The 26,637-nt window shown below is 58.1% G+C and overlaps 1 protein-coding gene across 2 annotated transcripts in view; it reads right to left on the bottom strand.

Annotated features, from left to right (window-relative positions):
- Positions 1-26,437, bottom strand: part of NFATC1 (nuclear factor of activated T cells 1) — a gene marked incomplete at its 5' end in the record, with an annotated part of 107,620 nt that extends 81,183 nt beyond the window's left edge. Inside the window, 3 exons of one of the 2 annotated variants that reach the window (XM_081097797.1) lie at positions 284-443; positions 11,819-12,917; positions 26,311-26,437. In XM_081097797.1, the coding sequence (XP_080953923.1) occupies positions 284-443; positions 11,819-12,917; positions 26,311-26,437 (1,386 nt within the window). Of the gene's footprint in view, positions 1-283; positions 444-11,818; positions 12,918-22,064; positions 22,443-26,310 lie in introns of those variants that run through there. The other variant, XM_081097798.1, reaches the window with a different exon arrangement.
- Positions 26,438-26,637: the final 200 nt, after the last annotated feature.

Below are 26,637 nucleotides of genomic sequence, written 5' to 3'. Positions count from 1 at the left end.
TCCTCCAAAGGGCTGTGAGGGGGGGTGGCACCGGCCCAGCCGGCAGACCCCCTGCCCCACCGTGACTGCAGCTGACCCACCAGCGGCAGCAAAAAGAGCTGCACGGTGTCCCTCAGCCCCTAAGCGCACGGGGAGAAGCCAGGCCTTCCCCCGGCACACAGAGTATTTCGCTGGACCAGTTGGGAGATGATAGCTTATTTTTAAAGAGAGAAAAGGAAGAGATGCTAGCAGTTGCCACAAAGGTGCCTATGGACCCGAGAAGCCCAGGTGAGCATGCCGGTACCTGCACGCTGGGGTGACCCCCTGCCGACGCCTTCACGGCCCCCCGGCTGCCCTCCGTCTCGTAGTGGGCTCTGTGGTGGGACTTGGGCTGCACCTCGATCCTCAGCTCGTAGGGCCCCGAGTGCGACGGCAGCTGCCAGTCGAGGGCAGGGAGAGACGGGCTGGAAGAGAACAGCAGAGCGTTAGACCCGCGCACACCGTGCCCCACGGCGCCCCCGCGCCCCGTCGGTGAGGTCACGTCCTGACACAGGCAGCTCATTTGGGGGCACGTGGCCAGGGCCTGGCGGGTCTTCGCAACGAGGCTCCTGAACAAGATGGAAACATTTCCCACGGAGGACCTCGCAACACCTTCCTCCCTCGCGACAGGCCCGTGTGGATGACCGAACCTCCCTAGTGGCTCGGCTCCAGGTCTAACGGGGCGTCTTTCCCAGCCACAGAGGGACGCCTGCTCAGCACCTCCCTCAGCACCACCTCAGTCACCTCTGCAGACATTCATCCTGTAACTTGACCAAGAGAAGTGGGATAAATACGCGTGAGCTCGAGAATGAGAGACATGCCAGTCACAGGGCCGGGCACGGGCACCACCACCACCGAAACGCAGGCTCGCCTCTGAGTGACACGAAACAGCAACCGCGGGAGAGCTCCCCGGCGGGCATTTCCCGGGTGACCTCCCGCGTCACCTGCTCTGTGTCCCGCACCACGGCCGGAGGCAAGGAGCCACCCGAGCACCGGGCTTCCACACGAGGGACGAAGGGGCCCGGGGAGGGGACGCAGTCGTGACTGCTTACAGTGAGGGCCTCCCCACAGCTCCCAGACAGACTCTGGGCAGACGCCAGTGCCCCGAGACCCCAAGACAGCACCTCCGTCCAGAGTGCCAATGTGCTGTTTCTATGTTGTGTTACTGTGTATAAACTGCTGACCTAGGTAACAAGACTACTATCATTTACTATAAATAGAAAAAAAAGAAATAAAAAGTTAGCTCCATCTGATTCCCAGAAACTTAAAAAAAAAAAAAAAAAAAAAAAGAGCATGCGAGACGGTGAGGGGGTGGGAGGAACGGAGGAAAGTTAACGCCTCACGCGTGGGGGAGGGCAACGTAGCTTCTAGACAGCGGTTCTCAGCCTGTGGGTCGCGACCCCTTTGGGGGCCGAACGACCCTTTCACAGGGGTCACCTGAGACCATCGGAAAACACATATATAATTACATATTGTTTTTGTGATTCATCACTATGCTTTAATTATGTTCAATTTGTAACAATGAAAATACATCCTGCCTATCAGATGTTTACATGGCAATTCATAACAGTAGCAACATGACAGTCATGAAGTAGCAACAAACATAATTTTATGGTTGGGGGTCACCACAGCATGAGGAACTGTATTAAAGGGTCGCGGCATTAGGAAGGTTGAGAACCGCTGTTCTAGACGCTTTGCACTGGAATGTTCCCGAATGAATCTGTGCGAATAATTTGCTCTTGTCTCGCTGAGAGTTAGCCACACACCATGAGCACAATTTAAAGTTAGGATGGTTCACAAAGTAAATACTGTATCATAGATGATTAAAATTACTGTTTTTGCCTGGAAATGTTCAGCATGAATCTGGCAGCTCCACATAAAGTGCGAGTGTGTCTCTGATTCGGGCGAAAAGTGCCGGCCGGCAGCTGGGCGATGCGGTGACTCGCGGCCACCCCTCTTCCCTCCTCGCAGCCCCGCACCAGCTCTGCCGTCGGGAACGTCAGCCCCAGCCTCGGGCTTTGCTGGCTCAATGCAACAGACATGTCCGTGCTTCCAAGTCACCTTCAGCTTAATTCAATTTTTTAGAAGTCACACATGCCGTGGCTGGTGTTGCTCAGTGGTTGGAGCATCGGCCTGCCTGTCGAAAAGTCTTGGGTTTAAGGGCACGTGCCTGGGTTGCAAGTTCAATCCCCGGCTCTCACATCCATGTTTCTCTCCCCCCTCCCCCCTCCCCTTCTTCCTCCGTCCTCCCTTTCTTCCACACGCTCTAAAAATCAAAAGAAAAAACATCCTGGGGTGAGGATTAAAAAAATAAATAAATAAACAAATAAATAAAAACAATGAAGGTAGATACTTTCATGCCACCAGCAGGAACTGCTGAAAATCTCTAGATTCTACACGTCCTGATTTCTCACCCTGCATTTTATTAAAGGCAGCGTGGCCCCAGGCCCTAGCTCCAGGCCCGGCCCATCCCAAAGGCCTGCCCTCTGGGGTCTGCGAAGACGCTCCGGAGGGACGGTGACTGTCCGACGTAGAGTCACCTGCGGCAAACAGCGCTCACCACTCCGGGGCCTGCTGTGGCCATCGGTCAGGTAAAACCTAATGATTTCATAAACAGTGGGACGTGGTGTTGTGAGCATCATGTGAGGAGCAAATTCAAAAACACAACAGGAGTCATGCACGTGGGGGAACGACGGGGAACGGTCATGGGCGCAGGGCTGGCTAAAGCCGCCTTTACCTTGGAAAGTCTCAAACACATTCCTCCCCAGAGGCGCCAGCTGGGCCGGGCGGGGCCTGGCGCGGGTCCAGGGGAAGGTCCGAGGCCACGGAGGCCGGCCCTGCAGAGCCATCGAGGCTGCTCTTCTAGAGAGAGCCTGCTCAGGCCCAGCACCGGGCGCTTCCGGAGAACGACCGCCCTCCTGACTTCTCGCTCAGTTTTCTCCCTTGTAAAATGGGGGTGACAGTCACACCACCTCGCTCGGCTGCTGGGAGGTCACTTAGGTTCTAAGAAAAGCTGGGACACGGCCCGTCCTCTGAACCCTGGTCTCCTCCACGGCCACACACACACACACACACACACACACACACACACACGATGCCCACGTAGGTCCTGCTGTCAACAGTGTTGTTACAGGGGACACGGCTAAAGGGGACACAGATCTCTGCCACTTCGTGTGAATCTGGAATTCTTGCAAAACTAAAGGTTTTTAAATGCTGACCGTTGGGCCTGTGCATGAGAATCAGAGCATGTTCTACTAACATCATCCCCACCTCCCGAGGGCTGGCCAGCTGCCCGGTCCAGGTCCGCCCGTCAGTGCAGAGTGCCTGCGTGGCCATCACGTGGCTGCTATCACTGACACCCCTGGGGGCAGGAGTCAGGTGAAGGGTGGCCCCATGGGCTCGCCCGTCTTGGGCCTGGGTTGGCCTGTCTGCCAGTGAGGAGCCAGCCCTGCCCGCTGGCTGGGGACGCCTCCTGTGATAACACAGGGAAGCGAGTCATAGCTCCCCGTGTCTGCTGTGCGTGGGCGCGGCCTCCCCAGGTGGAAAAGATGCGGGCGCTCCCGGTTTGAATCACCCTGCTCTCGGGGGCTGCTATGACCACCGTTTCCCATGAGAAAAGCCTTTCGTTTTTTATTGAACTTTTGTGTTTCCTTCACATAGAAAAAGTGTGAAGGGTTCTTTTAAACGCTGTTCACAGAGCAAAGCCACCTACACACTGTGATCCAAAATGGGAGAGTCACTCAGGGTTTTCCTCCGTCTGCCTCTACTACCGGGGCCACGCGTTCCCCGGCTGCCCCGCTGCCCACCCCCTCGGCTGCATCTGAGCAGTCGGCCGTGGGGACCCACAGGGAGGGCTTCTTCCCACCCGGCCCTGCCGCCTGCCCGCCCAGGGAGCTGGCCTGTCTGCAGTGCGAGGGTTTCATGAGCAGCCAGGTGCACAGCAGCACCCGCGGGAGGCCTGCTCATGGAGCCCCCGGGGCGCACGGGACACCCTTCTCTGTGCAGACCTATCGCCGACTCCCACGGTCTCCGCAGATGCAGCTCAGCATCCCCGCTCCCTGCGACGGTCCTGCGTCTCCACCCGCACCGGGGACCTGGAAGCTCAGCGCCCCCCCCGGTGTACCCCAGAACTCAGAACCCAGGTGGCCTGGGGACAGTTCACTGCTGACGATGGTGCTTCAGGCTCTCGAGCCCCTGGAGGAGCCCCACCCCCCAACCCCTTGAGATCCCAGGACTGAGTGGGAGCGCGGACACAAGCCAGACACAAGCCAGGCCTTCAAACCGAGCCTCTCGATTTAAAATTGAAAACCACCTTCAGGCCGTTTCGTCAGCGACCAGGGAGAGAGACACAGGCCTGCCACCCGATGGCACGCACTGCGTGGCCAAACATGAAGCCAGAACCCGATCAATTCCCCAGATTCAGCAGCAATTTGAGAAAAACTCAGGGAACACGGGACAGACGAGGAGCCAGGTGGCACGTGGCAACCCGAAGGGTCTGGGGAAGCGTCAGGCCTCATCCCGGCTGAACGCGGGGGGCAAAGCGTAAAGGCACCGTGTGAGTCAGCGGCGGTGAGGAGGGGGGCCGGGCAGGAGCCCGCGGCTCGCTCGACGACCCCAAGGGGTTACTTTTAAGTTACTTGTTAGTACCTAATATGATAGCTACGGGACCATAATTCTAAAAACGAGTCCCGTCTTTTATCTCACACTGAATATTTAGAGAAAAGGCCAAATGACGTCAGGGCACACTAGCCGGTGGGAGCTGAGACCGGCCGACCCCGAGTCAGTTGCCACGCGTCTGTAACAACCACGAGCTCAACATCCTCCGTAAGACAGTGAACGGCCCTAAGCACGGGAGAAGGACGTGTGCTGAGTGATCCCTGCGCGACTCGGTCCTCCATCTCCACCACCTCCGGGCAGAGGACTTCAGGACCTGGGTGTCTCTTCACTAATCCACACTCCGGAGAACGCTGCAGTGGAGGGTATTCCTTGGGTAACCCCAATAACAAACTGTTTCAAGACCCAGCCTCCCCGGGCCCTCACCAGCCGTGCGGGTCTGAGCTAGAGGCACCCACCTGGACACACCTGCACCCCCGGGTCTGAGACTCATGGTCACGTCGGTCGCCCCACCTGCTGAGCTAAGTGAGAGTCTCAGATCGCCCCTGTGGGTGAGAGGGTTTCCTTCCGTGGTAGGAACCCAGAGGGGAGGCAGTTTCAACCGTTTGGGTAAAACCCTCTCCGTTCTCAGTTTTCTAAGAGTTAAAGCCCACACGTCCCACCATGGAGGAAACGGGAGAGCCTTTTCATGAGGCCGCCACGGCTAACGTCGCTGAAGCCACACACTCGACGTGGCAGGACGCAAACCCGCCCCAGGGGAGAGCCAGCGCGGGAGGGAGACGTGTCAAACCTTCGACGTGTCCTCAGGCCGGCGGCCGGGGGCTGCTCGCTGTCTCTCATTTTGTCTTTTCTCTCTCTCTCGTTTAAAAGAAGTGATCAGCACAGTTTGGGGGCCAGTGAGGCAGGGTCTCTGGGTCCCCAAAGGCACCCGTGGGCAGAGCTGCACCGAACCACCCAGCTCAGCCGCCCCCTCGGACCCACAAAGCCAGGCTCTTCCCACCAAATCGCCTGGGACGTTCCCTACAACTGGGGGTGGGGTGGCTCCCAGAGGCACAATCTGGGGACACTAACTGCTCGCCTGCTGGGCTCCTGCCCTGCGACAGGAGAGCTCTGACTCACGCTGGGTCCTCCTCGAGGGGGTCCTCTGACCCCGGACCACACGTTCCGCACGCAGAGCCCTGAGCTCCGGGGAAACGGCATCGGCACAGGTGTCCACCCCACACCTCATACTCACCTGTGGAACATGACTTTCGGGGGGAAGTGGGCATCTCCGCGCTGCGCAGGGCCTCCCAGGGTACAACCACCCGCGTGTCATCCAGTGCCTGAGAAGCAACCTCAGATTCTGGAGAGCTGTGGGGTCTGCAGGCGCCTGGGCAGCCAGGAGAGAACTGAGCTGTCCACCCCACAGGCCTTCAACCGTGCGTCCGGAAAGATCAAGGAGCCACACACACTGACCCCCGGGATGCTGCCTGGCCGCTGCCTGGCCACTGCCTGACCCCGAGTGTGCGACCGTCCCCCTCTGCACAGACCAGAGCCTGCTCCTCATCGGCTGGTGGGGCCGGGTCCACAGAGGTAAGCTTGTAGGTGTCACGGCTTAGAGACGCCCGACACCTGCATCCTCGTGGTGCTCAGCCAACACAGCTGTGTCGGCCGGTCACCGTTCTCTGCATGGTGCCCTCACCACGGATGTGGGTCTGCCCCACCCCCCACCCCCCACACGGAGGTCATATCAGAGCACAGAGCAGCCTGGACTCACAGGAAATCTCATCGCTTTCTTTACTGAAAGCCAACTTGCACCTGGGTCAGCCCAGCTTCCAGAAGGCATTTTAAAGGCACTGATAAAACAGCAAACCACACTGTGACGTAGAAAAACACTTCGGCCGTGGCTGGCGTGGCTCAGTGGTTAGAGCGTCGGCCTGCACAACGAGGGTCGCAGGTTCTATTCCCAGTCACGGCAGGTCTCTGGGGTGCAGGTTTGATCCCGGCCCCAGTCAGGGTGGGTGTGGGAGGCAACCAATCGAAGTGACATATCAATGTTTCTCTCTCTCCCCCCCCCCCCCACTCCCTCTCAAAATAGCAGAAAAAATATCCTATGGTGAGGAATAGCAAACAACAACAACAAAACCGCTTTGGCTCAGGAACCCAAGAACACCGGCAAACAAGTCCCATCAATTACACGGAAGGTCTAGTTTTCACGGGAGACAACCGCCGTCTCCCGATTAAATTTTAATCTCCCAGGCAGGGTGCTATCTGGTTTCCCCAGGCCGCTGGCGCACGTCGGCCGCAGGGCTCGCTGCCGGCTCGACGGTAAAGGGCCCTCCCCACCACTCTGCTCGGAGGAAAAGGTGGGCGCAGAACCCGCTCTGCTTTGCCTGTGGTCCGTGACACACATCCTCACTGGACACCTCCTTCCCACCTCTGGGCAGGGTGGGAAATGTCAAAACCGGACACCGGAGGCGCCCAGGCCGGGGACGTGAGGCCCAAGCGCAGCCTCCGCCCGGCACGCACTCCGGAACACGAGCAGGGCAGCCCAGGTGCTGGCCAGTTGCACGGCTGTGACTCGTCTGGCATTTGGATTATTCTCTGATATTAGGCAACATTTCAGATCTCAACAGCTCGACTTAAAAATCTGAGTGTGAAGCCACAACGATCCGAATTGTTTTATGCCGTCCAGGACGCAGAAGGGCTGCAGCTCCTCTTTCTCCTCATAATGGACACTCACAGAATCCCCTCAGCTGGGAAACCTGGGCCCACTCCCGCACACACACCTGGGGAGGGCTGTGCTGGTGAAGCAAGCCCCGCCCCCGGCCCGCCCCCGGCCCGCCCTCGGCCGCTCACGCACAGTCCCAGGTGTGACCATCACGTAAGCTCTCCGATTGGCAGTCAGGACGGCAACACCTGGTGTTGGACCTGTTCAGATCTGCCAGGTAGAAAGCTGTGAGCTGCCTAAATGGTACAGAGCAGGCGCAGAGAGTTGTGGCTTAGCTCCCCGCCCTCCAACCTGACCCATGCCCGTGCACAAGTGGACATCATCATCTCCCATGTCCCCAACAACAGCACACAGTCCCCCGGTTCCTGCTCGTCCTATACCAAGTGCATCCTCTAACAGCGGTTCTCAACCTGTGGATCGCGACCCCTTTGGCGGTCGAACGACCCTTTCACAGGGGTCGCCTAAGACCATCCTGCATATTAGATATTTACATGACGATTCATAACAGTAGCAACATTACAGTTATGAAGTAGCAACGAAAATAATTTTATGGTTGGGTCACAACATGAGGAGCTGTATTTAAAGGGCCAGAAGGTTGAGAACCACTGCTCTAGAAAGGGCTGTGGCCGGGTGAGTCTCTGGGCCTCGTGGGGACATCGTCTCTGGGGTCCCACCCGCCCCAGAGGATGCCCCTGGGAGATGGAAACCCAGCCGGGTCTCTGGATGCAGGGACCCAGTGAGGGGCAGCTCAGAGCCAGGTGACCACAGGCTTCAGTGTGGGCGAACCGGGGCCTGAGCAAGCAGCCCCGACACTGAGCTCCATCCGGTCGGCACTCGGAGCTGTGCCGACTCCAACTGTGTCCCCGCAGCACCTCCCCGAAGACCGCCAGGGAGCTTCCCCCCATGGTGTGCAGGTGCCGTGCTGCTTCCGCTGGGTCAGGAAAAGAAAAACCCCGAAGTGACGTCCGCTGTCCGGGGTGGGTTGGCCTGACACGGACACCGAGCACACGGCTGGCCAGAGCGGTGACCCCTGGGGAAGGACCTGCGGCTGGACTGGTGACTCGCCTACGGGTTTATTTCATCTCTCTCGGCCTCTAGCACATGTGCTTCTGACCAGAGCACTTATCTTACTCCAAAGTAGGATACATCTGAAGACAGTCAGGTAACTTATAAACGCAACAGGCTTCAGCAGTTTCATCAGAGTTTGGAAGCGAACACTTCGCCTGGCACAAAAGCTATGAACATTTCTGAAACCATCAATATCACAGCCAAAGACCTAAAAGGCGCAACGTCGAAAATACATGGATTTGGACGTCGTCCCCAGGCCACCGAACCCTTCGGCTCCGAGTAAACACTGTGCATCGAGCTAATCTCGGCCCTTGGTGTTCTGTGAGCCCGCAAATCGAAACGCCAGCTGCTCGCCCAGCTGCTCGAACCCAATCAGACAAGACGGACGGAACACGCTCCGCCTCCCAAAACCAGCGTAAGTCTACGTCCTCACGGACTCGGCCTCTCTCCGGCAGAGTCAGAGGTGGTCCCGGCGCTAAAGACATTAAACCCCCGAAGCCGGAACTTTTCATGACCTGGATCTGAAAGAAACTAAACGTTCTCACGCACAGAGACAACCCCGTGGCGGACGCTCAGCCCCTTTAGGTTAACATGAATCCGGCTAAAGGCACATCTGCAAACGACCACCTAGAAAATATCAAATGCAGACACAGGCACCAGACGCTCCCGCCGCCCCTGCGCCCTCGGCGCCCCTGCACCCTCGGGGCCCCTGCACCGGGCAGCCAGCCTCTCAAGCCCACGGGCAGATGGCCGTGTCCTGTAACAAGGTGGGCCTGGGGACGCCGCCAGCGGCAGCAGCACCATCACCACAGAAAGAAGTGGGGGGCGGGGGAAGAATCCCCTCACGTTCCCAGGAGGCTTAGGGCCTGACCTGGACACTAAAACTCCGATTTTTTATGGGAAACTCGGGGTCAGCCGTAATTCCAGTGCATTTCCTGAGCTCGAACAACAGAAGCGTCATTCCACTGAGCTCTAAACAAGTCTGAACTCTAGAACTGTGAAATTCTATCAAATTCGACTCAAGCAAGAAGTCAGCGTCACCTTAACCCCACGGGCCTGCCAGATGCTCTGCCCCGAGGTGTAAGCCACAAACCCGCCCAGCAGGGAAATGACGCCACAGCGGGCCCCAGGGCTCATCCCGCAACGATGCTCCTTTTCCTGGGGGGACACGAGTAACCGGGTACAGAGGCCCTGAACGGAGGGCAGGGGCTGGTGGTGGCAGGTTCCCTGCCCAGACTGCACCATCATGGCAGCAGCGTCCGCTGCGTGGCTGACCTGCTGACGTCTGACGCTGGCTGCACTTTCTCAGGAAGGAAGTCTGGCCGCCCTCCCCTCTGGCTTCCACGGGGCCCTGCTGCCCCCGAGCACCAGCTGACGGGTCACAGGGAAACAGGCGGCCAGGACCAGGAAACATATTGGCTGTGAGGCCCCAGCGGTGGGAAAGGTTAGCCTCACACCCGTGGGGGGGCTCGTGCCTTCCTCGGGCTTTGTCTGCGTGAACGCACAGGAATGTTAGGCGCGGCACACCGGACTGGGCTCTGCAACCGAGAGATAAAGGGCAGTCGGGTGGCCCGGGAATGACAGGGACGAAGGGCACCTGCTTTCTGACCATGAGTTAAATAAACCCAGGCTGCTCGTGCAGACGGCTACCCGCCAGGAACACTCGAGTGCACCTCGAAGGGAGAGGCCGAGTCCTCACCCCGGGACCTCAGTATGTGACTGCGGGTGGACGCAGGGTCTTTACAGGGGATCAAGTTATAAAGTGAGGCCCTTGGGTGGGCCCTGATCCAAGCTGTCTGTGTCCCCCTCGGTGGGAGAAATTAGGACACAGAGACAGACACAGAAGGAAGACAAAGGAGAGACAGGTTGATGACAAGTGTCCACATGCCCAGGAGGGAGGTCTCCAGGGCGCCAGTCTGGTATTTTGTCCCAGCCCCCCTGACAAACTGAATTCTTACAACTTCTTACAAACCCGCTCGCTACGGTCATCTTCCCGCTCACAGGTACAGTGATGTGTTGCCGACGGCACTCTGCCTTTGACGTCCAGATTAGAGTGAAGCCCCATGGCACTGCCTACGACCTTCATGGTCCAGGGACACACAGAAGGTCACACACTGGGACACGTGGGCGGCTCCGGACTGGAGGCGGCTAGCTTCTGAATATTCTCATTCTTTTTTACATAGAAGTTGTAAAGTAGCACATCAGGCATAACCAGCCTTAAATTTATAAAAATGCTCCCAAATGGGTTTTCAGTTCCCACGCTTATTAACGAAACCCAGGTTCTGAGATACGTTTGTTCGATGACACCTTTGAAAATACCAGCCTTTTAAATTTTCCACGTTGAAAGCAGACGTGGGGATAAAAACGTGCCCTAATGCACGTCAAGAAAACCCAGTGTTTGCTTTCTCTCCGAGTCCTGACTCCTAGCCATCAGCACCGACTGCTTGACAAACTGTCAGGTCTCCTCTGGAGGGTCCCACAGTGCCCAGCCCTTCTCCTCACCCTCCGCGCCTGGCAGGGGAAGGGGGGGCGGGGGGGGGGGCGCCTGCGGGAAGCCGGGGCCCTGTGCCCATCTCGCTTCCAGAATCCCTCCAGCTAAACACTGAGCTCACCCCCCCAAACCACACGCAGGTCACACGGGCCTCTTCCTGGAGGTCACAGGGGCTTCTTCCTAAGGCAGCTGCAGCCCGTGTCAAAGAGCGCCACGCACGGGAGGCGCGGGCGGACGCTTCACGCCCCGTCACAATGCTACTGCAGGGGCTGCACGCGCCAGGGGTCGTTAGAGGCCCACCTGTTGGGAAAGCTGTTCAGTTAAAAATAAAGACGCGGGGCTGAGTGAGCGGCCCCAGCTGAGCCCCAGCGGGCCCACACGCCGTGAAAGAGAAAAATCAACAACCCAAGACGTGAGGCTGGGAACACGCCTGAGCTCCCTGTCACCAGCCTGCAGGGGCCGGTGTGTCTCTGGGGAGGAGGCGGCTGTGTTGTTCTCCAAACAGCGTGGGCACGTGGGCACGGCAGGGAGCGGCTGCCGCTCGCTCTAGCTCGCTCGGGAGTGCTGCGCTGAGGCCCATCTGCACCCAGCGCTGACAGCAATTAGGTGGAGACGACGGGAAGTGGGTGAGTAGGAGGCGAAAACAAACAGGGCAGGGATCGTTTGGTTTCGCAAAACAAACGCCAAGCGCACGTATTTGTAAACTCTGTATGCCCCAGACTCTGTATGCAGGAGCCCTAACCCCACTCCCTAGAATGTGAATTTATCTGCTGCTGGGCCTGTCAGGGGGTGAGTGATGCCTGGAGGCTGGGCTGCAGCCACGATGACCGTGTCCTTCTGGTTCGGAGCTGCAGGGGTTCGAGCCCTGCGGCACCTGCACGCAGACCTCCGGCCTGGGACCCACCCCGCCCGCTCACCTGGCGTAGGACGTGGGGGACCTGGGCCGGGCCCATGGGTACGGGTGCTGTGGCACCGACAGGTACTGGTCGCAGAAGGTGCCCTTCCGGATGTGCTGGAAGGGGGGGAACTCCTCGGGCGGGAAGTCAGACGAGGGCGGCGTGGTGCCCAGGTCCTCGCCCGCCGGCTCCACCTTGAGCGCCACCGAGGGAGAGTGGTCCAGGGCGGTCTTGCGGGCCTTGACGGGGACGCCGTCGCCCAGGTCCAGGCTGCTGTCGGTGCTCAGGGCGTTGATGGCGGCGACGATGGCCGAGCTGGTGTACTGCGTGGTGTTGCCCAGCCACGTGTCGTCCGTGACGCTGACCCGCGGCGAGCTGTGCGGGGACGGCGTGGGCGAGTGGTGCGGGGAGCAGGACAGCTGCCGGCCATTGAGGCCGTACTTCCTCTTGTTGCTCGGGGACGAGGGCCTGGAGGTGCGCGCCCCCAGCCAGCTCTCCTCTGTGATGCTCGTGCGGGGCGAGGTGGAAGGGGAGTGTCTCGGGGAGCCCAGCAGGCTGCAGGCCCCCAGGCCTCGGGGAAAGCCCTCCTCAGGGTCTGTGGTCTTGGGGGACACGCAGGGGGATTGCCAAGGGGACGTCTGCGGGGACGCGTACGGGTACGAGTAGTTGGACTCGTAGGACGAGGCCTCGGAGTTGCAGCTGCGCGAGGACAGGCTGCTGGCCGGGCTCAGGCAGGAGGGGTCCCGGTAGGCCTCCAGGTTGGGCAGGTTCAGGGTGGCGGTGGAAGGGGGGCGTTTGGAGTTGGGAAGGACGTCCTCCACCTCCACGTCGTGGAAAAACTGGTTGTTGTTGTGGTGCAGCCCCAGGTAGGACGTTATCTCAATGCGGGGGCTCTCCAGGGCCGGGGCTCCGTTGGGCCTGACGTGGCCGGAAGACAGAAAGTAGCCCGAGGGCCCGCCGTCCACAGCGGCTCCGTACCCCGAGGGGTGGCTCCCGGCCGCCACGGCGGAGAGGCCGGGGGCTGACGTCTGCATGTCGTGGCACTGCACCGGCAGTGAGGGGTGCGCCGTGGGCAGGGACAGGCCCGGACTGATATTGGAGGACACATAGCTGTAATGCTCTGGAAGGAAAAATGAAAAGGAAAAGATGGCATCAGGGGGCCAGTCATCAAACATGCAAACCCACAGCCCAGTGCGCCTCAGAATCGGGTCCCAGGTCTCGGCACAGCTCCAGGCCTCACCCCCGCCCGGCGTGGGCGGTGCTCACGCTGCTCTGATGGCCTCCCCGGGGGAACCTGTCCAGGCAATGAGGTTCCTGGGACCCTTCCCGGCCTCCCCCGTCGCCACTCCAGCACACAGCCCCTCACTCGGCTGCCCTCGGCCCAACATCCTTCCTCCCAGAGCAGCACCAATGGCCTCCCTGCTTTTTTCTGCTCTTTGCTCAAAAAAAAGGACACATAAGTAATACCCTTTGTAATACTTTAAGCAATAAAATAAATAAAATTAAATTAAAATTAAAATTATTAAAAAAAAAAAAAAAAGTTGCCTCCCCAACAGCTCTGTCAGAATTCTGAATGAGCCCTTCCCCAGTTCATTTCCTCTCCTTGGTACTCATCATCATCTTGTGCCTCATCTCTTTCACCAGCAGAAAACTAAGTTCCCTGAAGGCAGGAGCCTTTGCCTGCCTCAATCTACTGTGGTTCACTGTCTTCAGAGCCTAGGACTGTGCCTGGCACATAATAAGTGCTCAGTTTGTTTGACAGATGGATGGGTGGATGGATAGTTGAATAACAGATGAGTAGGTAGGTGAATGGGTGGATGGATAGATGAACTGATAAATGGATGTAATGAGCAGGGGGTGGATAAGTGGATGGATGGATGGATGGATGGATGGATGAAGGGATAGATGGGAGGGAGAATGGGTGGATGAATAGATGTATGGACGGATGTATAGATGAATGGATAGGTAGATGAATGGGTGAGTAGGTGGATGAATGGGGAGGTGAGTGGGTAGATGGATGATGGATAGATGGATGGGTGGATAAATGGATGGATAGATGATGAATGGGTGGGTAGATGAATGGATGGGATGGATAGAAAATGGGTAGGTGGGTGAGTAGATGGGTGGGTGGGTTGAGTAGGTGGGTTTAGGTAGAGGGACCTGTGCATATAAAGAGGTTTTAATAGACTAGTCACTGTTGAGCTGCTCTTATCACCAGCTACAAAGAAAACACCCCAAGAGTTGGATGGAAGCAGATTCTGGGGTTTCTCTCACATAAGCTTTGATGGTGGCTCATGACCTAGAAAATCCCTCCTTTAATAAAAACAAAGCAGATGATATTGGCACACAGCTGGATTTAAGAATCATTATATGCTAATTATAACCTCAACAAGATATTTTTAAAAATCATTACTAGTGTAATTAGTAATTTTTTATCAGAAAAGCCACTCTGGATTCCAGTTTGAAAACATCTTTGTTCTGTATTATTGTGTGCGGTGGAGCAGATATCCAGGTCGCTAAATAATGGAAACACCCACAAGGAAATTCTATCCTGGCTCCCGCCGCAGTGACCCACCAAAGACGTCTTATTTGATGGCTGTGCTGTGTCAGACACCACGTGGGTGCACCCATAGCAGGCTGGGTCTCAGGGTGCTGGTCCACACCCCATGGCCCTTGCTAACAGGAATGGGTACAGACACCAAACAGGCTGGACCCACTTGTTTCCAAAAGCAGCCATCCACCACCCTCGATAATCCAGCCTTGTAATCCTTGCAATCAAGAGGCTCTTGCTCTGATGGCGCTAAATCCCCCTGGTAAAAACACCGGCTGTTCCCAAGACGGCAGGCCCGGCCCCCCCAGGCAGCCTGGGGAGAACCCACGGCCGTTTCAACCCCGTGTTGCGAGCGGCCCTTTGGAGAGAGAGCAACCGTGTTCCAGATGCTCAAAACTGGTGCCAGGTTCCAAAGAGCCCCCGGGGGACACGGAGGCGTGACAAGGAAGAGAAAACAAAGCTACGGTTGAGAAAGTTAGAGGCTGGAGCAGCAGGGATGCCTCATGCCCGGGGCGTGCCTGTCAGGCCCTGCAGCTACACGTCCACAATGCAATGTCCTGAACATGCCGGTCCTCGCCATCCCGAGCCCCCAGGGTGTTCCCCAGGCACCAGCGGGACACTGGGGACAGTCACATGAAAAAAGGATGAGCCTCATGTCCACAGGGTTAAGAGGACCAGGGGAGGCCTGACCCCAATGCCAGTGCCCAGCTCTGCTGCCAGTCCTGGACAACCACACCCATGCCACCAACATGATCAGTGACCCCGGCACACACCAACACCCTCACATGCTCACTACCACTTTTTGTTTGTTTGTTAATCCTCAGTGGAGGATATTTTTTTTCCATTGGTTTTTAGAGAGAGTGGGAGGGGAGGGGAGGGAGAGAGAGAAACACCAATGTGAGATACACATCAATTGGTTGCCTCCAGCACATGCCCCCGTTGGGCCAAGGATCAAATCTGCAACTTAGGTACACGCCCTTGACCGGGAATCAAACCCTGGACCCTCCTGTGCACAGGCTAATGCTCTAACCCACTGAGTCACACCAGCCAGTTTTTAACACAAAAACTGAAATCAGATGTTAAAATTTGGTTATGATATTTATAAAACTTCAAGAAGCTAATAACCCTGGAAAGGCTCTTCCTGTCAGAGGTCAGGTTCCTCAGGAGGAGGTAGCAGGGGGCTGCAGCTGCTGAGGCCCCAGGCTCCAGGGTCATGGTGACCTCTCAGTGGGGACGTCCCTGCATTCCTGTGTGCAGGCGCCAGGCGGGGACCCAGAGGCCGTCCCCCCGCCCGGGGCCATGACAAACAGCACAGAAAGCGCCTGAGCTGGACACGAAGAGGCCAGGCCTGGGCTCTGTCCAGAGGGACCAGGCCAGGGCAGGCAAGCCCCACAGAAGGAAATCTTACTCCTTCAGTCACCGGGAGACGACATGCTACTTTGTATTTCTTCCAAAGGGAGTCTAAAGATGGCCTTGGTAAATAATGCTTCTCTACAGCCACGTGCACCTCATTGCACACTCTCCCACGTGTTCACAGACATGGCCACACGGCCCCATCCCGCGTCCTCTCCAAGGCGGCCCAACACCCCCCAGTGTCCCACCAGATCTCCCAGTTCAATAAAAGGACATCAGCGGCCGGCAGGTGTCAACAAGTCCTTCCGACTGGAGGTAAAGTCCGACATCAGCCAGTCCGACCAAGAGCGAAGCCCCATCCTGTCACTGTGTGATTATGGTTATTACTGTCTAATGATCCGTAAGTAGGATGTTAGCAAAGCAAGTGTGAAACCGAACTGTATACCTATGGGGCAGGACTTTAGTAATTAGACTTCAACGAACAGCTCTATTCTGTTTGACTTGTCCCAACATTAAGTGTCGGTCAGAGAGAGGCTTGCCTGCCTCCACTCTGGCAGTCTTCACTACGGACCAGATGACTGCGTCTTGGTGTGTTTCCTCTACAGCCGCAGGTGCTGGCAGCACACCCCTTCCTGGCTGCCCAGGCTCCTCCTTAAGGAGTGGGGGTCCCCTGGTGTCCTACCAGCTCCCCTGCAGACCCCTCTGCAGCCCAGCACCCCTGCACTGGCTGGTCACCCACAGGGAACTTGCTGACCTTTTCCTAGTCTGGACACGCACTTTCCTGGCACAATGAGACGGAGCCGGGGGTCACTTCCTGTGGTCTCGGCACCCCTCCTGCTTTGGGGGCAGATGAATGTCTCTGGGAGCCCCCACGATCCCCCAGGCTGCAGGAACCAGGCAGCGGCTACAGTCCACACGGCACGCCTGCATCAGTCAAACTTTGCTCCCCAGGAACCAGAGCTTTCCTAACGTTTGGTCCTTGAGGTGGCAATGTCCCCATGACAGAAACAAGCAACCCCCCGCCCCCCCCCCCCCCCCCCGCCACACACACACAGAAGGAAGCAGCCCATCCAGCCAGGGCTGCCCGTGAGCACGGGCCCCACACGCACACCCACGCTGGGTCCACTGCTCGGTTACAGCCGTTGTGTCTGCGAAGCAGCAGATGACCTAACAGCCATAGAAAATGAACGTTCACGTCAAAGAGAAACCGCCATCTCCAGGGACGCAGCACGAGGCACGTGGAATTATGACATGTGGTTGTAGACATGAAGTTGCCTCCCAGCACTGCTGGGTCCTGCCCTAAGGAGCCCTGGGTGTCCTTTTCAGGAGGCCTGGCACCAGCCCCGCCTGGGCCTTGGAGGAGGTTTTGGACAGATCCCTACACTTCCTGCCCAGCTAAAAAAATATGATGCACATCTATAACATATTTTAAGAGACAGAGCCAGCCCAGCCTGTGTGGCGCAGTGGGTGAGCATTGGCCTATGAGCCAGGAGGTCTTAGTTCGATTCCCAGTCGGGGCAGGGCACAAGCCCAGGTTATGGGTTTGATCCCCAGTGTAGGGCGTGCAGCTGATCAATGATTTCTCTCATCATTGATGTTCCTCTATCTCTCTCTCCCTCTCCCTCTCTGAAATCAATAGAAATATACTTAAAAAAATTAAAACAAAGAGATACTAGTATAGCCAATCCCACAGTTGAACCATTTGTTGGCAGGAAGGTAATTCTGAGAATTAAAAAAAAAAAAAAATGTCTAGCCATTAGCAGAGCAAGTCTGGGGGCTCCCCAACAGCTGCCCACAGGGCTTAGCCCTTTGGAAGGTTGGGGATAAACTGGCAGGTAGGAGAGGGTGGGCAGAGTGAGGGGCAGTTCTGTGTGAGCATGGGGTCCACTGACAACCAGAATATTCCAGGAAGCGGCCTTCATTTAAATGAACCTAAGTCTGCCGACGAGGAGAAAAAACACAAAGCCTTTATTTGAAAACAAGGAAAGACTCACCTAAGCATGAGTTCTCCGTAATTAGACAAATTTTGAAATGAAGGCCCTGATAGGGTGAACCTCGCCATGAACACTCCACGGAGCTGATGACGAAGTTCTCCCTTTAGAACCAAACCACAAGGAGGTAGAGTCCCAGCCGGCCGGGCCAAGCACCCTCCCTTCCCGCTTCACTCCGTTTGGTTTTATTACCAAAGAAACTGCGATCAAGTCTGAATTATTTAGTTATTCAAAGGGACCCCATTTACATGGAATGACAATATTTCCAGTAACTTTCCTAACAATCCTTCGATGTCAGGCCGATTCATGGCGTGTCAAGAGCCCCCAGGGAGCTCAGCACCCATTGGAGTCATTTTCTGCTGGCGCTCTGGGCCCTGGCCACCTGCCGAGGAGGGTTCATTAAATTACAGTGCAGGTGAGTACAAAGCCGCAGCAGGAGCTAAGCAAACACCGGGAGCTTATTCAAAGTAGTTTACTATCATAAAAGTCATAAAACCGGGGCTCATCCTGGGAAGACAGGAACTGCCCGCCCGTACTCTCCTTGTTCTCCTCAGTGCCAACACCCTCCCGGCAGAGCACCATACCAGGCGCTCTGGGGCTGGATGATGGACACGGTGTGAGAGCAGGCGGGGCCTGGCGGCTGGCAGGGGTTTGTTGGGCTCCTAGGCTGGTCCAGCGCCCACTGCAAATTCAATGCTCAGCAAATTTTCTCATCCTGAGAAGTAATTTATTTCAGAACCCTACTATTTTATTCTTTCTAAATCACCACCCCCAAGTTTTATCCACGTGCGTTCTGTTAAAGCCAATAGTACCTGGTGTCATGTGGGCACCCGTGACCACCCTGTGGGGGCTGCCCTTCCGCAGCTGTGACAGCGGGACCGGGGGCGGGCCCAGCACCGACTCCGCTGATGTTCGGCACACGCGGGGCCCCGTGTCCCCTGAGCAGACGTTTCCAACAGGAATCTCCGCTCTGGCCACTGTGCATCCTGCGGTCTTTTGCAAACTCTGAGAGACACACTGACTTTTACTTTTCTTTCGTGTTTGCTGGGGTTGAGCCACAGGACATGAGGCTAGAAATAGAACTGACATGAGTGACTGCCAGGCCCCGTCCTCCCAAACGCCTGGCCGGACCCCCATCCACTGGGCAATGGGGCTGGTACCTACGCGGCAAGATTATAATTTTGCAGGTAATGGAAACAAAACAAAATAAAACCAAAACATGCTCAGTGCCCAGACCAGCGCTGAAACCTGTTTACTGAGCAGCAGCGGAAAGCGCTACCTCAGGGCGCGGGGACTGGGCAGGCCCCACACATGACAGACAGAGACAGCTTCCAAGGGCACCACTGGCCCAACAAGTTGCCCGGAGAAGGCTCTGCAAAGGCCAACAGAACAGCCTCCGCATGGCGGCAAACACCCCCCAGAATGTCCCGTAAGCGAGCCCCGCTGGCCCTTCGGAGGGCCCTCGGCCTGGAGCGCCTTACCTCTCATTCTGTATTTAAGGAGCTAAAACCAGCAAGTTGTTCCTGACTAGCTGTGGTCTGCCTTTGACGAACGTAACACCGAATTAAAGTGCCCTCCGTACAAACAACTGTCTCTGAGGGCGGCGGGGCCGCTTGTATGAAAGATACAGGGGCTTGTCCTGAAACAGTGACGTCCGCCCCACCTGGCATGCCCCCTGCTTCCAGGGCCTCCCTGCCGGGGGACGGCGTTCCCAGGGCGGGATCCCACCCGGTGTCTGCGGCCGGGCTGACCTGCATGTGAGCAGGGCTCTGGCTCTTCACGGCACCCTCACCACTGCTGAGAACGGACTTGAGAATAAAAATGCCTCCAGAGACATCCCTTCTGCATGGGAGCGACAAAATGCCGCCCACCAAGCATGCGGAGGGGCGCAGACCGGCTGCACTGAGCTGGAGGTGGCCCGACTGCTGGGGAGACTCCAGCCAGACCCAGAGGCCTGGCCAAGTTCCTCCGGAGTTGCCAGGGTGACAGTATTGGCAGTGGTGGGCCGGCCAAAATAACGAAGCAAACAGGAGCCCTGGCGGCAAGCTGGGCCACGCCCGCCTCCCAACTGACAGCAAGCAGCTCTTTCCTAAGACCAGAGGTGAGCAGGAGACCCACTGCCCAGCCTTCTGCCCCCAGGAGGGGGTTGGGGCCAACGGACCGGAAGATAGATGGGTGCAAACAGCTCACCTACCCAGCCCAGAGCACATTATTTTTTAAATTCTCTTTTCTTTCTCCCAAGAAATGGTTGCTGACTGCCTATTTGCACCTGCTAGGCACTCTGGGAAAAAAGAACCCCAAGACCCAGTCATTCCTTTGAAGGAACAGGTAAGACAGAAGCCCATCAGTGCCACACAGCCAATAAGAGCATGAGGTGGCCTAAGTGACAGGGGGATGAGGGCTAAGCCCTGGAGGACAGGACACCGAGGGTTCCGCTCTCAAGTCAGAGGAACCGTGACCCAGATGAGCGGCCGGGCTGCCTGTGGTCAGGGCTGACCTGTCCTGATGAAGGGCCTGTTTTTGTGCTCAGCATGTGTTAATAAAGCTGTGTCACCAAGCTTACAATTGATCTCGCTATTAGTCACTCATTCATTTATTTATATCCAGGCCCAGCCCGGAGATCACGTGAAGCCATTGCTATCACCCATTCAGAGCTGGAGAATTGAATGTAACAATTTAATATAATAGCGTAATAATTTAATGATTAATAAATGTAATGCGCAACTAATAAGAACAAGAAAAGACTTTATTCATAATTGCCAAAACTTGGAAGGAACCAAAACATCCTTCAGAGAGTGATGGGTGAAGAGCTGGGGCCCATCCGGACAGTGGAATACTATTCACCACTAAAGAGAAATGAGCTGTCGAGCCAGGAAAAGACCCGGAGGAGCCTCCCATGCACATTGCTAAGTGCAAGGAACTGCTCTAAAAAGCTACATATTGTGTGACCCCAACTACGTGACATTCCGGCCTTTCACACCATAAAGAGGCCGGGAGTGTGGTCCATACTTGCACCTGTCATTTGCCATCTTTGCTAAGTGAACTGAAAAGTGGTTGAACACTCAGGGAGAGAGCTGCACCCAGAGCCACAGGCAGCCAGACCGGGGGGCGGGGGGGGGGGGCAGGGGGGAGTCAAGGCCTCAGATCTCTCCCACTGGGTCTGCCTGGGCGCCCATGTCTCCGAGGCCTGGAAACCCACAGCCAAGGAAGACACGGGAGGCGGTCAGAGAGGAGTGCGGGTAAGGAAGATCGCAGCCTCGGCCTGGTCAGAACATTTATTTTTTTAAAACGACCAGGGTGTTACAGTCTTTAAAAGAAAAGCGTGGACGGTATGGAAAATATTATACAATTGTTGCAGAAATGGCAACAGTGCCAAGAGTACTGTGTGCAGCCTCATCGTCTCACCGCCACGTGGGCACCGCACTGACAGAGAGCGACCCTGAAGTCGCCACAGAAAAAGAGTGTTGAGAAGGGGCTCCTGGCTTTCCCCAAGCCACGGCCTGGCAGACCGGCCAGGATCTCTCCGCAGCTCGTATTCTTGTTCAAGAGCTCCCATTCTGGGGGCAGCAGGGTCCCTTTATTCAGGCAGAGGAGAGAAAATGAAAGAAAGAAAAGGACCGCCCCCCCACCCCCCCCCCCAGGGTTGGGCCACTTCCACTTTAGCTTCCTTCTGGGAGGGGCTAGGAGCCCAACAGATGAGGGGCTCCATGGCCCCCCTGCCCTCTGGCAGTGACCACTCACCACCTGTCCCCAGGCACTGTCCAAGTTGGGCCTTGGACGTTCCTGTGCCCTGGCCTGAGCGGTGCAGCGGCCGCCTGGAGCCAGCGGCCCCTCCACAGGAAGGCTCCAGAGACCAGCACAAGTGACCCACAGGCAGGGGACCCGAAGCTCCCTGACGCCGGACACCTGAGCTGTGGCACCAAGCGGCTTCACAGGGCTTCCCTCGGCCCCACCCGCCACACTCCATTAAACTTGACCTGTTTTCCTCCTGCTCCACAGGGGCCTGGGCACCGGACCGGGAGTGGGGACACTATGGTGCTGCCCTGGCCTGGGCAGGGGTCGGGGACCAAGGGACACAGGAGCAGAGAGACTGGGAGGGGCTGCTCTGGCCCCAGACTGTGCCCCAGCCTGGCTCTTCCAGACCTCACCCCGCCTGCTGACTCCTGTACCCCGAGAGCCTCTACCCACGACCCCTGCATCACAAGGACCTGCACCCCTGGACCCTCTACATCCAACCCTTGCACCCCCGGTCTGCACCCCAGCACCCTGGACAATGCACCCCAGACCCACAACCCCTGCCCTGTACACCCAGACCCTGCAGCCCGTGTCCCCTGCACCTTGGGCTCTGCACCTCCAACCCGCGCGGACCCACCTGGGGCGACCCCGGCGCCCTCGTCGCTCTGGTTAAATTCGAAAAGGAAATCAAAGTCGAACTCCTGGTCCTCCTCCAGACCCGTCATGTCGGGAAGGCCCGTCCGGAGTGGGAGTCAGAGTCCGGGGTCTGGGGTTCAGGGTCAGGGCCGGGGTCTGAGGTCGGGGTCCAGGATCGGAGCCAGGGTCCGGGATCAGGGGTCACTGCCAGGGTCCGAGGTCCAGGGCCCAGGGTCCAGGGTCCAGAGGGTCGGGGCCGGGACCCAGGGAAGTCGGGGTCGGGTTTGCGGCCAGAATCGGGTTTGGGGCCGGGGTGCGGGCCGGGTCGGGTGGGTCCCCGGCCGGCCGCGGGCACCTGTGGTCGCCGCCCCGCTCGGCTGCGCCCTGCGCCCGGCGCCCAGCCGGTCCCGGTAACGTGACTCCGGCCGCCCCTCCCCCGCCCGCGCTCCGGCCCCTCCCCCGCGTTTCCGGGTTCACACAAACAGCTCCGCGGCGGCGTCCCGAGTTTTAAATAAACTCCGGGAGCCGCGCGCACGCCCGCTGCTGGTGTCCCGCCCTAGCGCCCCACCCGCGGGCGAGACCCCAGCGTGTCCCGCGGCCTCGAGGGTCCACGTGCGAGGGGGGAGCGCCCTGGCCGCACCCCACGCGTCCCGCCGGCTCCTCCCGGGCACCAAGTGGCGCAAAGAGCAGTGCCCGCGCCCAGAGCGGCGGCGGCACCGGCCAGGCCCGCGGACTCCGTCTACAACTTTGTTTCTTTTCAAGCTTGCGCGCCGCCGTGCTCTCGGGGGAAGGGGGTGGCGCTACCCGCCGAGGCCCGAACCTCCCGGCCGGACCCCCAGGGCCCCGCCAGCCCCGCGGCGCAGGGAGGACAGGGGCGCTCCGGCTCGGCCGCCGCCGCACCGCGCTCACGCCCTAGCTCCCGGGCCTTTCTGCCTCCGGGGTCTGACTCGCAGGCCCGGGCCCCTAAGGCACCCCTTCTTTTCCGTCACACCTCCTCCTCCAGTCCCCACCCTCCTAAACGTCCCGCACACTCCTGTGCGTGGGGAATGCCCCCTCCCCCCCCCCCCCGCCGCCAGGCCTGGCAGCTCCGAGCCCCGAAGGGCTGAACCCCAGGGGGGCGCAGAGCAGCGCACCCACCGCCCTTTGTCTTTCTCCCCGCTATGAGCGCTAACTGCCCCCAGGGTCGGGGCACCACCCCAAGCCAGCATCTGCAACAGGAAGGGGGGTCGTGAAGGCCACCGCGCCAGCCAGAGAAGCACACGGGGGCATTCCAGTCCCAAGGGGGAGAGGGCAGTGGAACCAGATCCGCAGCGGCAATCCTGCGGCTAACCCGCCCTCCTTTCTGCCCACAGGCCCTTTGCCCCCGGGGCATTGCTTTTTCCAGAAGCAGGGACCCCCGCTTAGTCACTAGTCACGTGACCCCGCCTGCCCCCCAGAGCTTCTCTCCCGTGACCCTTTGCAAAGGGCTGGTTTTCTCCAGTGATAAACTATAGTTCACTTTGGCCTGATTTAGTTTCTAATAATAGTTCTCACTTTGAGATGTATGTTGGAGGGTTGTTTTGTTTTAGTTTGCTTTTTTTGCTGACCTTCAGGCAAATGGAAGTTCTGTTTTCTGTTGAGAAGCCACAACATCTCATTTTCTCTCCGTGTTTTTTTTTTTTTTAACTTCAGCCACCTTCTCACCTCTGCGAAAAATTGACACACAAATAAGAGCCTTCATCATCTGCTTAGATGAAAGAACACCTTTCGCTCCACTATCCCGGAGAGGTGAGTGGACGCTCCGTGGGCCGTGCCCACCTGGGTCCTGGGCCCTGGGCCCTGGGCCCTGCGGGATTCAGGACTCAGGGCTGCTCTTCCCAAGGTTGAGCTGGTCCCCACTTAGTTTCAGATCCCCAACCAAGGTGACTAGCTGGGGTGGCCCTTTTGAAAACATGCTCCTCTTACAAGCACCCCAGGACTCTCATCTTAAAAGTGGTCGGAGCTATTTGCCAACTCAGCAGACACTCCTGTCTTGATGGAAATGTTTAGCTTGGCGCTTCCTCGGAGGCTGCGGGTGTTCCCTGGTGCACGTTCCAGCCCCGAGTGTGATGCCGTGGGGCGCCAGCGCCCTTCTAATCTGGATTAGGAAACATGGCCGAGAAGTTAAATGGCGGGACCGGAGAACAGGGGTGCTTTGTTCTGTCCTGGGAGCCCGGGGGCAGTCAGTGTGAAGCAACCTCGGGATGGGTGGGCGGGTGGCTACCTACAGGCCTGCATTTCTCCGCCTTGTGCGCAGGGAAGACAAGCTGGGGACATCAGAAACAACAGTGCCTAACGAGCTGCAGCCCGAAGCTCATGACTAGGGGAGGCCGGCGGCCTCAGACTCCGAGATGGCACCTAATGCCTCCGAGGGCCTGTGTGGGGCAGGTCGTCCCCCCAGCCCTGCAGGGCGACCTGCCTCAGATGGAGGGCCTGTATTTATGGATTAGATCATACGTTCTGGTTAGCCTAATTTTGCCCTTATAAAATACACCACTATTTGTTTAGTCAAAGGCCAGGCTGCACCTGGCACTACGGGCTCAGCAGAGGCATTCTGAAATGCATCTTGTTCAGTAGGAAACAGGAAAGCTCGGCACCGCCCCCAGAGATGGTTTTTCCTCTTGTCAGAGTAAAAAGGTTCTTTGCTGCAGGACGGATCCCTGACTATTCAACTAAAAACAAAACAAAACAAAACAAAAACCTGAACTTTTTAATCAGTGATAGTGGGGAAAACTTTAAAATAAGTGTCCAAGGGTTTCCAATCAAAACCTCAAGAATTTTAAAAAACTTTTTTTTAGTAGCAAGGCTGGTCCCGTAAACATTCCCTGATGTTTGCATTTTGACAATTTCTAAATCGAGGTGAAATGGTAAGGAGCGTAAGATGCGTCTTCCTGCCTTGATTCAGAATACGTGGAACACCACGTGAGACCCCAGCCCGCTGTGGCACGGAGCCTGCCCGGAGCCTGTGGGCCGGAGCCCTCTGCCAGACGTAACCCGCCCGGCGGCTGGCAGGCTTTGGGAACTGCACTCTAAGGCCTGGCGCTGGCGGGAGCAGGAAGCAGCAGGGCGTACTTTCTAGCGCTCCGCGGAAGGATGTCCGCCTGTATAAAATGAGTGCTCATTATCCTGGCAGGTTTGCCAGCTTTCTTAAAGTAACTTTAACAAACCGCTTCAGCACCCGTAAGGCATTTGGAAAGATGTCGCCCAGCTCCCCTTGTGCGCTTGCCATCCTAGTTCCTCCCTGGGGTGCTAGTCACCCCCTCCCCAGGTTTCCAGACACCTGAGGGAGCTTCCCCTCCCACAAGAGGTCCCCGCTGCTCTGCTCGCTGGTGGCTCTCACAAGGTTGTGACAAAGGGGGCTGTGACTGAGACTGCCCCGCGGAGGGTGGCGAGTTCACTGTCCGCAGGGGCCTCGCCATCGCCAGGCGACAGCACAGACATGCCATCCTGTGACTCCGAACAAACAGCTGGAAACTTGGGGGCCCCCTTTCAAAGTGTCCTGAAGCGTGTTCTGCGGTTGGAACTCTGGTGTCCATGGGACGGAAAACCGCCAGAATCAGGGGCTGCATTCGGACAGCGCATTTGATCGCTTTCAATCCTACATCCGGCCTCCAGCCCGAGGGCTCAGAGCCGGCTCAGCCACGCGGAGGCGGATTTGGAGGATGACCCTTGGGGAGAGCGCTCGCGGAGGGGCAAGGCCCCCACACCTCACGTTTGACTGGTCTTTGAAGCCAGAGGGTGGCCTCCTCCCACAGGGCAAGGGAACAGACCATCCTTCGTCCTCCCCCAAACATCGCTTCATCCCAAAGTGTCCTTCGTGGATCTGACGGTCCTAACCTCACCCCGTCCTCAAACCGCCCGCCTTTGAATCGAGTTTCTGCCGCCGGGATTCAAAGCGAGGCTGCACCAGCAAAGGCCGAGAGCGCGCACTCAGCGCTGGAGAAGAGGAGACACCTATTGGCAAGAAGGCGCGCTCGAAATCAGGGCTGCTCCGGGGAAACACCAGGGGGACACCGCTTCCCAATCTGCTGCGCGCCCGCCAGCGCGCCGGGGACCCGCGCCCCTCCGCGCGCGCAGACAGACGCCGGCCGGGCCAGCGGGCCCCTCCCCGGGTCGGACCCTGGGGGCTCGCGCCGGCGGCACAGGCGCGGGGGCGGTGGGCGCAGGGCTGGGGGCGTCAGGGCCAGGGCTGGGGGCCCGTGTGGGGGGCGGCAGCCGCACGGGCTTACCTTCCTCCGCCGACTTCATGGTGCCGCCGGCGGGCGGCGCGGGCCCCAAAGTTTCTCCTCTCCCGCAGCCGGCAGCCGGAGAGCCGAGTGGAAACTTGGAAGGGACTGGAAAACTGGTGCTTGGCATCCACGCGGCCGCGGCGGCGCGGAACAGGAGGAGGAGCGGGCACCGCCGGGGTCGGGCTCCCGGGAAGCTGACTCCCCGGCGGACGCGCGCTGCCTGGGCTCAGCGTCGCGCGCCCCGGAGAAATGTCATCCAGGGGCGTGTGCGCGTGTGGCGGGGCAGCTGCGGCCCGGGACCCAAGCGGGGTGGCAGTGGCAGCGCTA

Source organism: Myotis nattereri, assembly GCF_964212035.1.
Source record: "Myotis nattereri genome assembly, chromosome: 8".
In the NCBI taxonomy this organism is placed as follows: Eukaryota; Metazoa; Chordata; class Mammalia; order Chiroptera; family Vespertilionidae; genus Myotis; species Myotis nattereri.
Note: the sequence above shows the minus strand (reverse complement) of the source record. Positions and strands in the feature narration are given on the sequence as shown.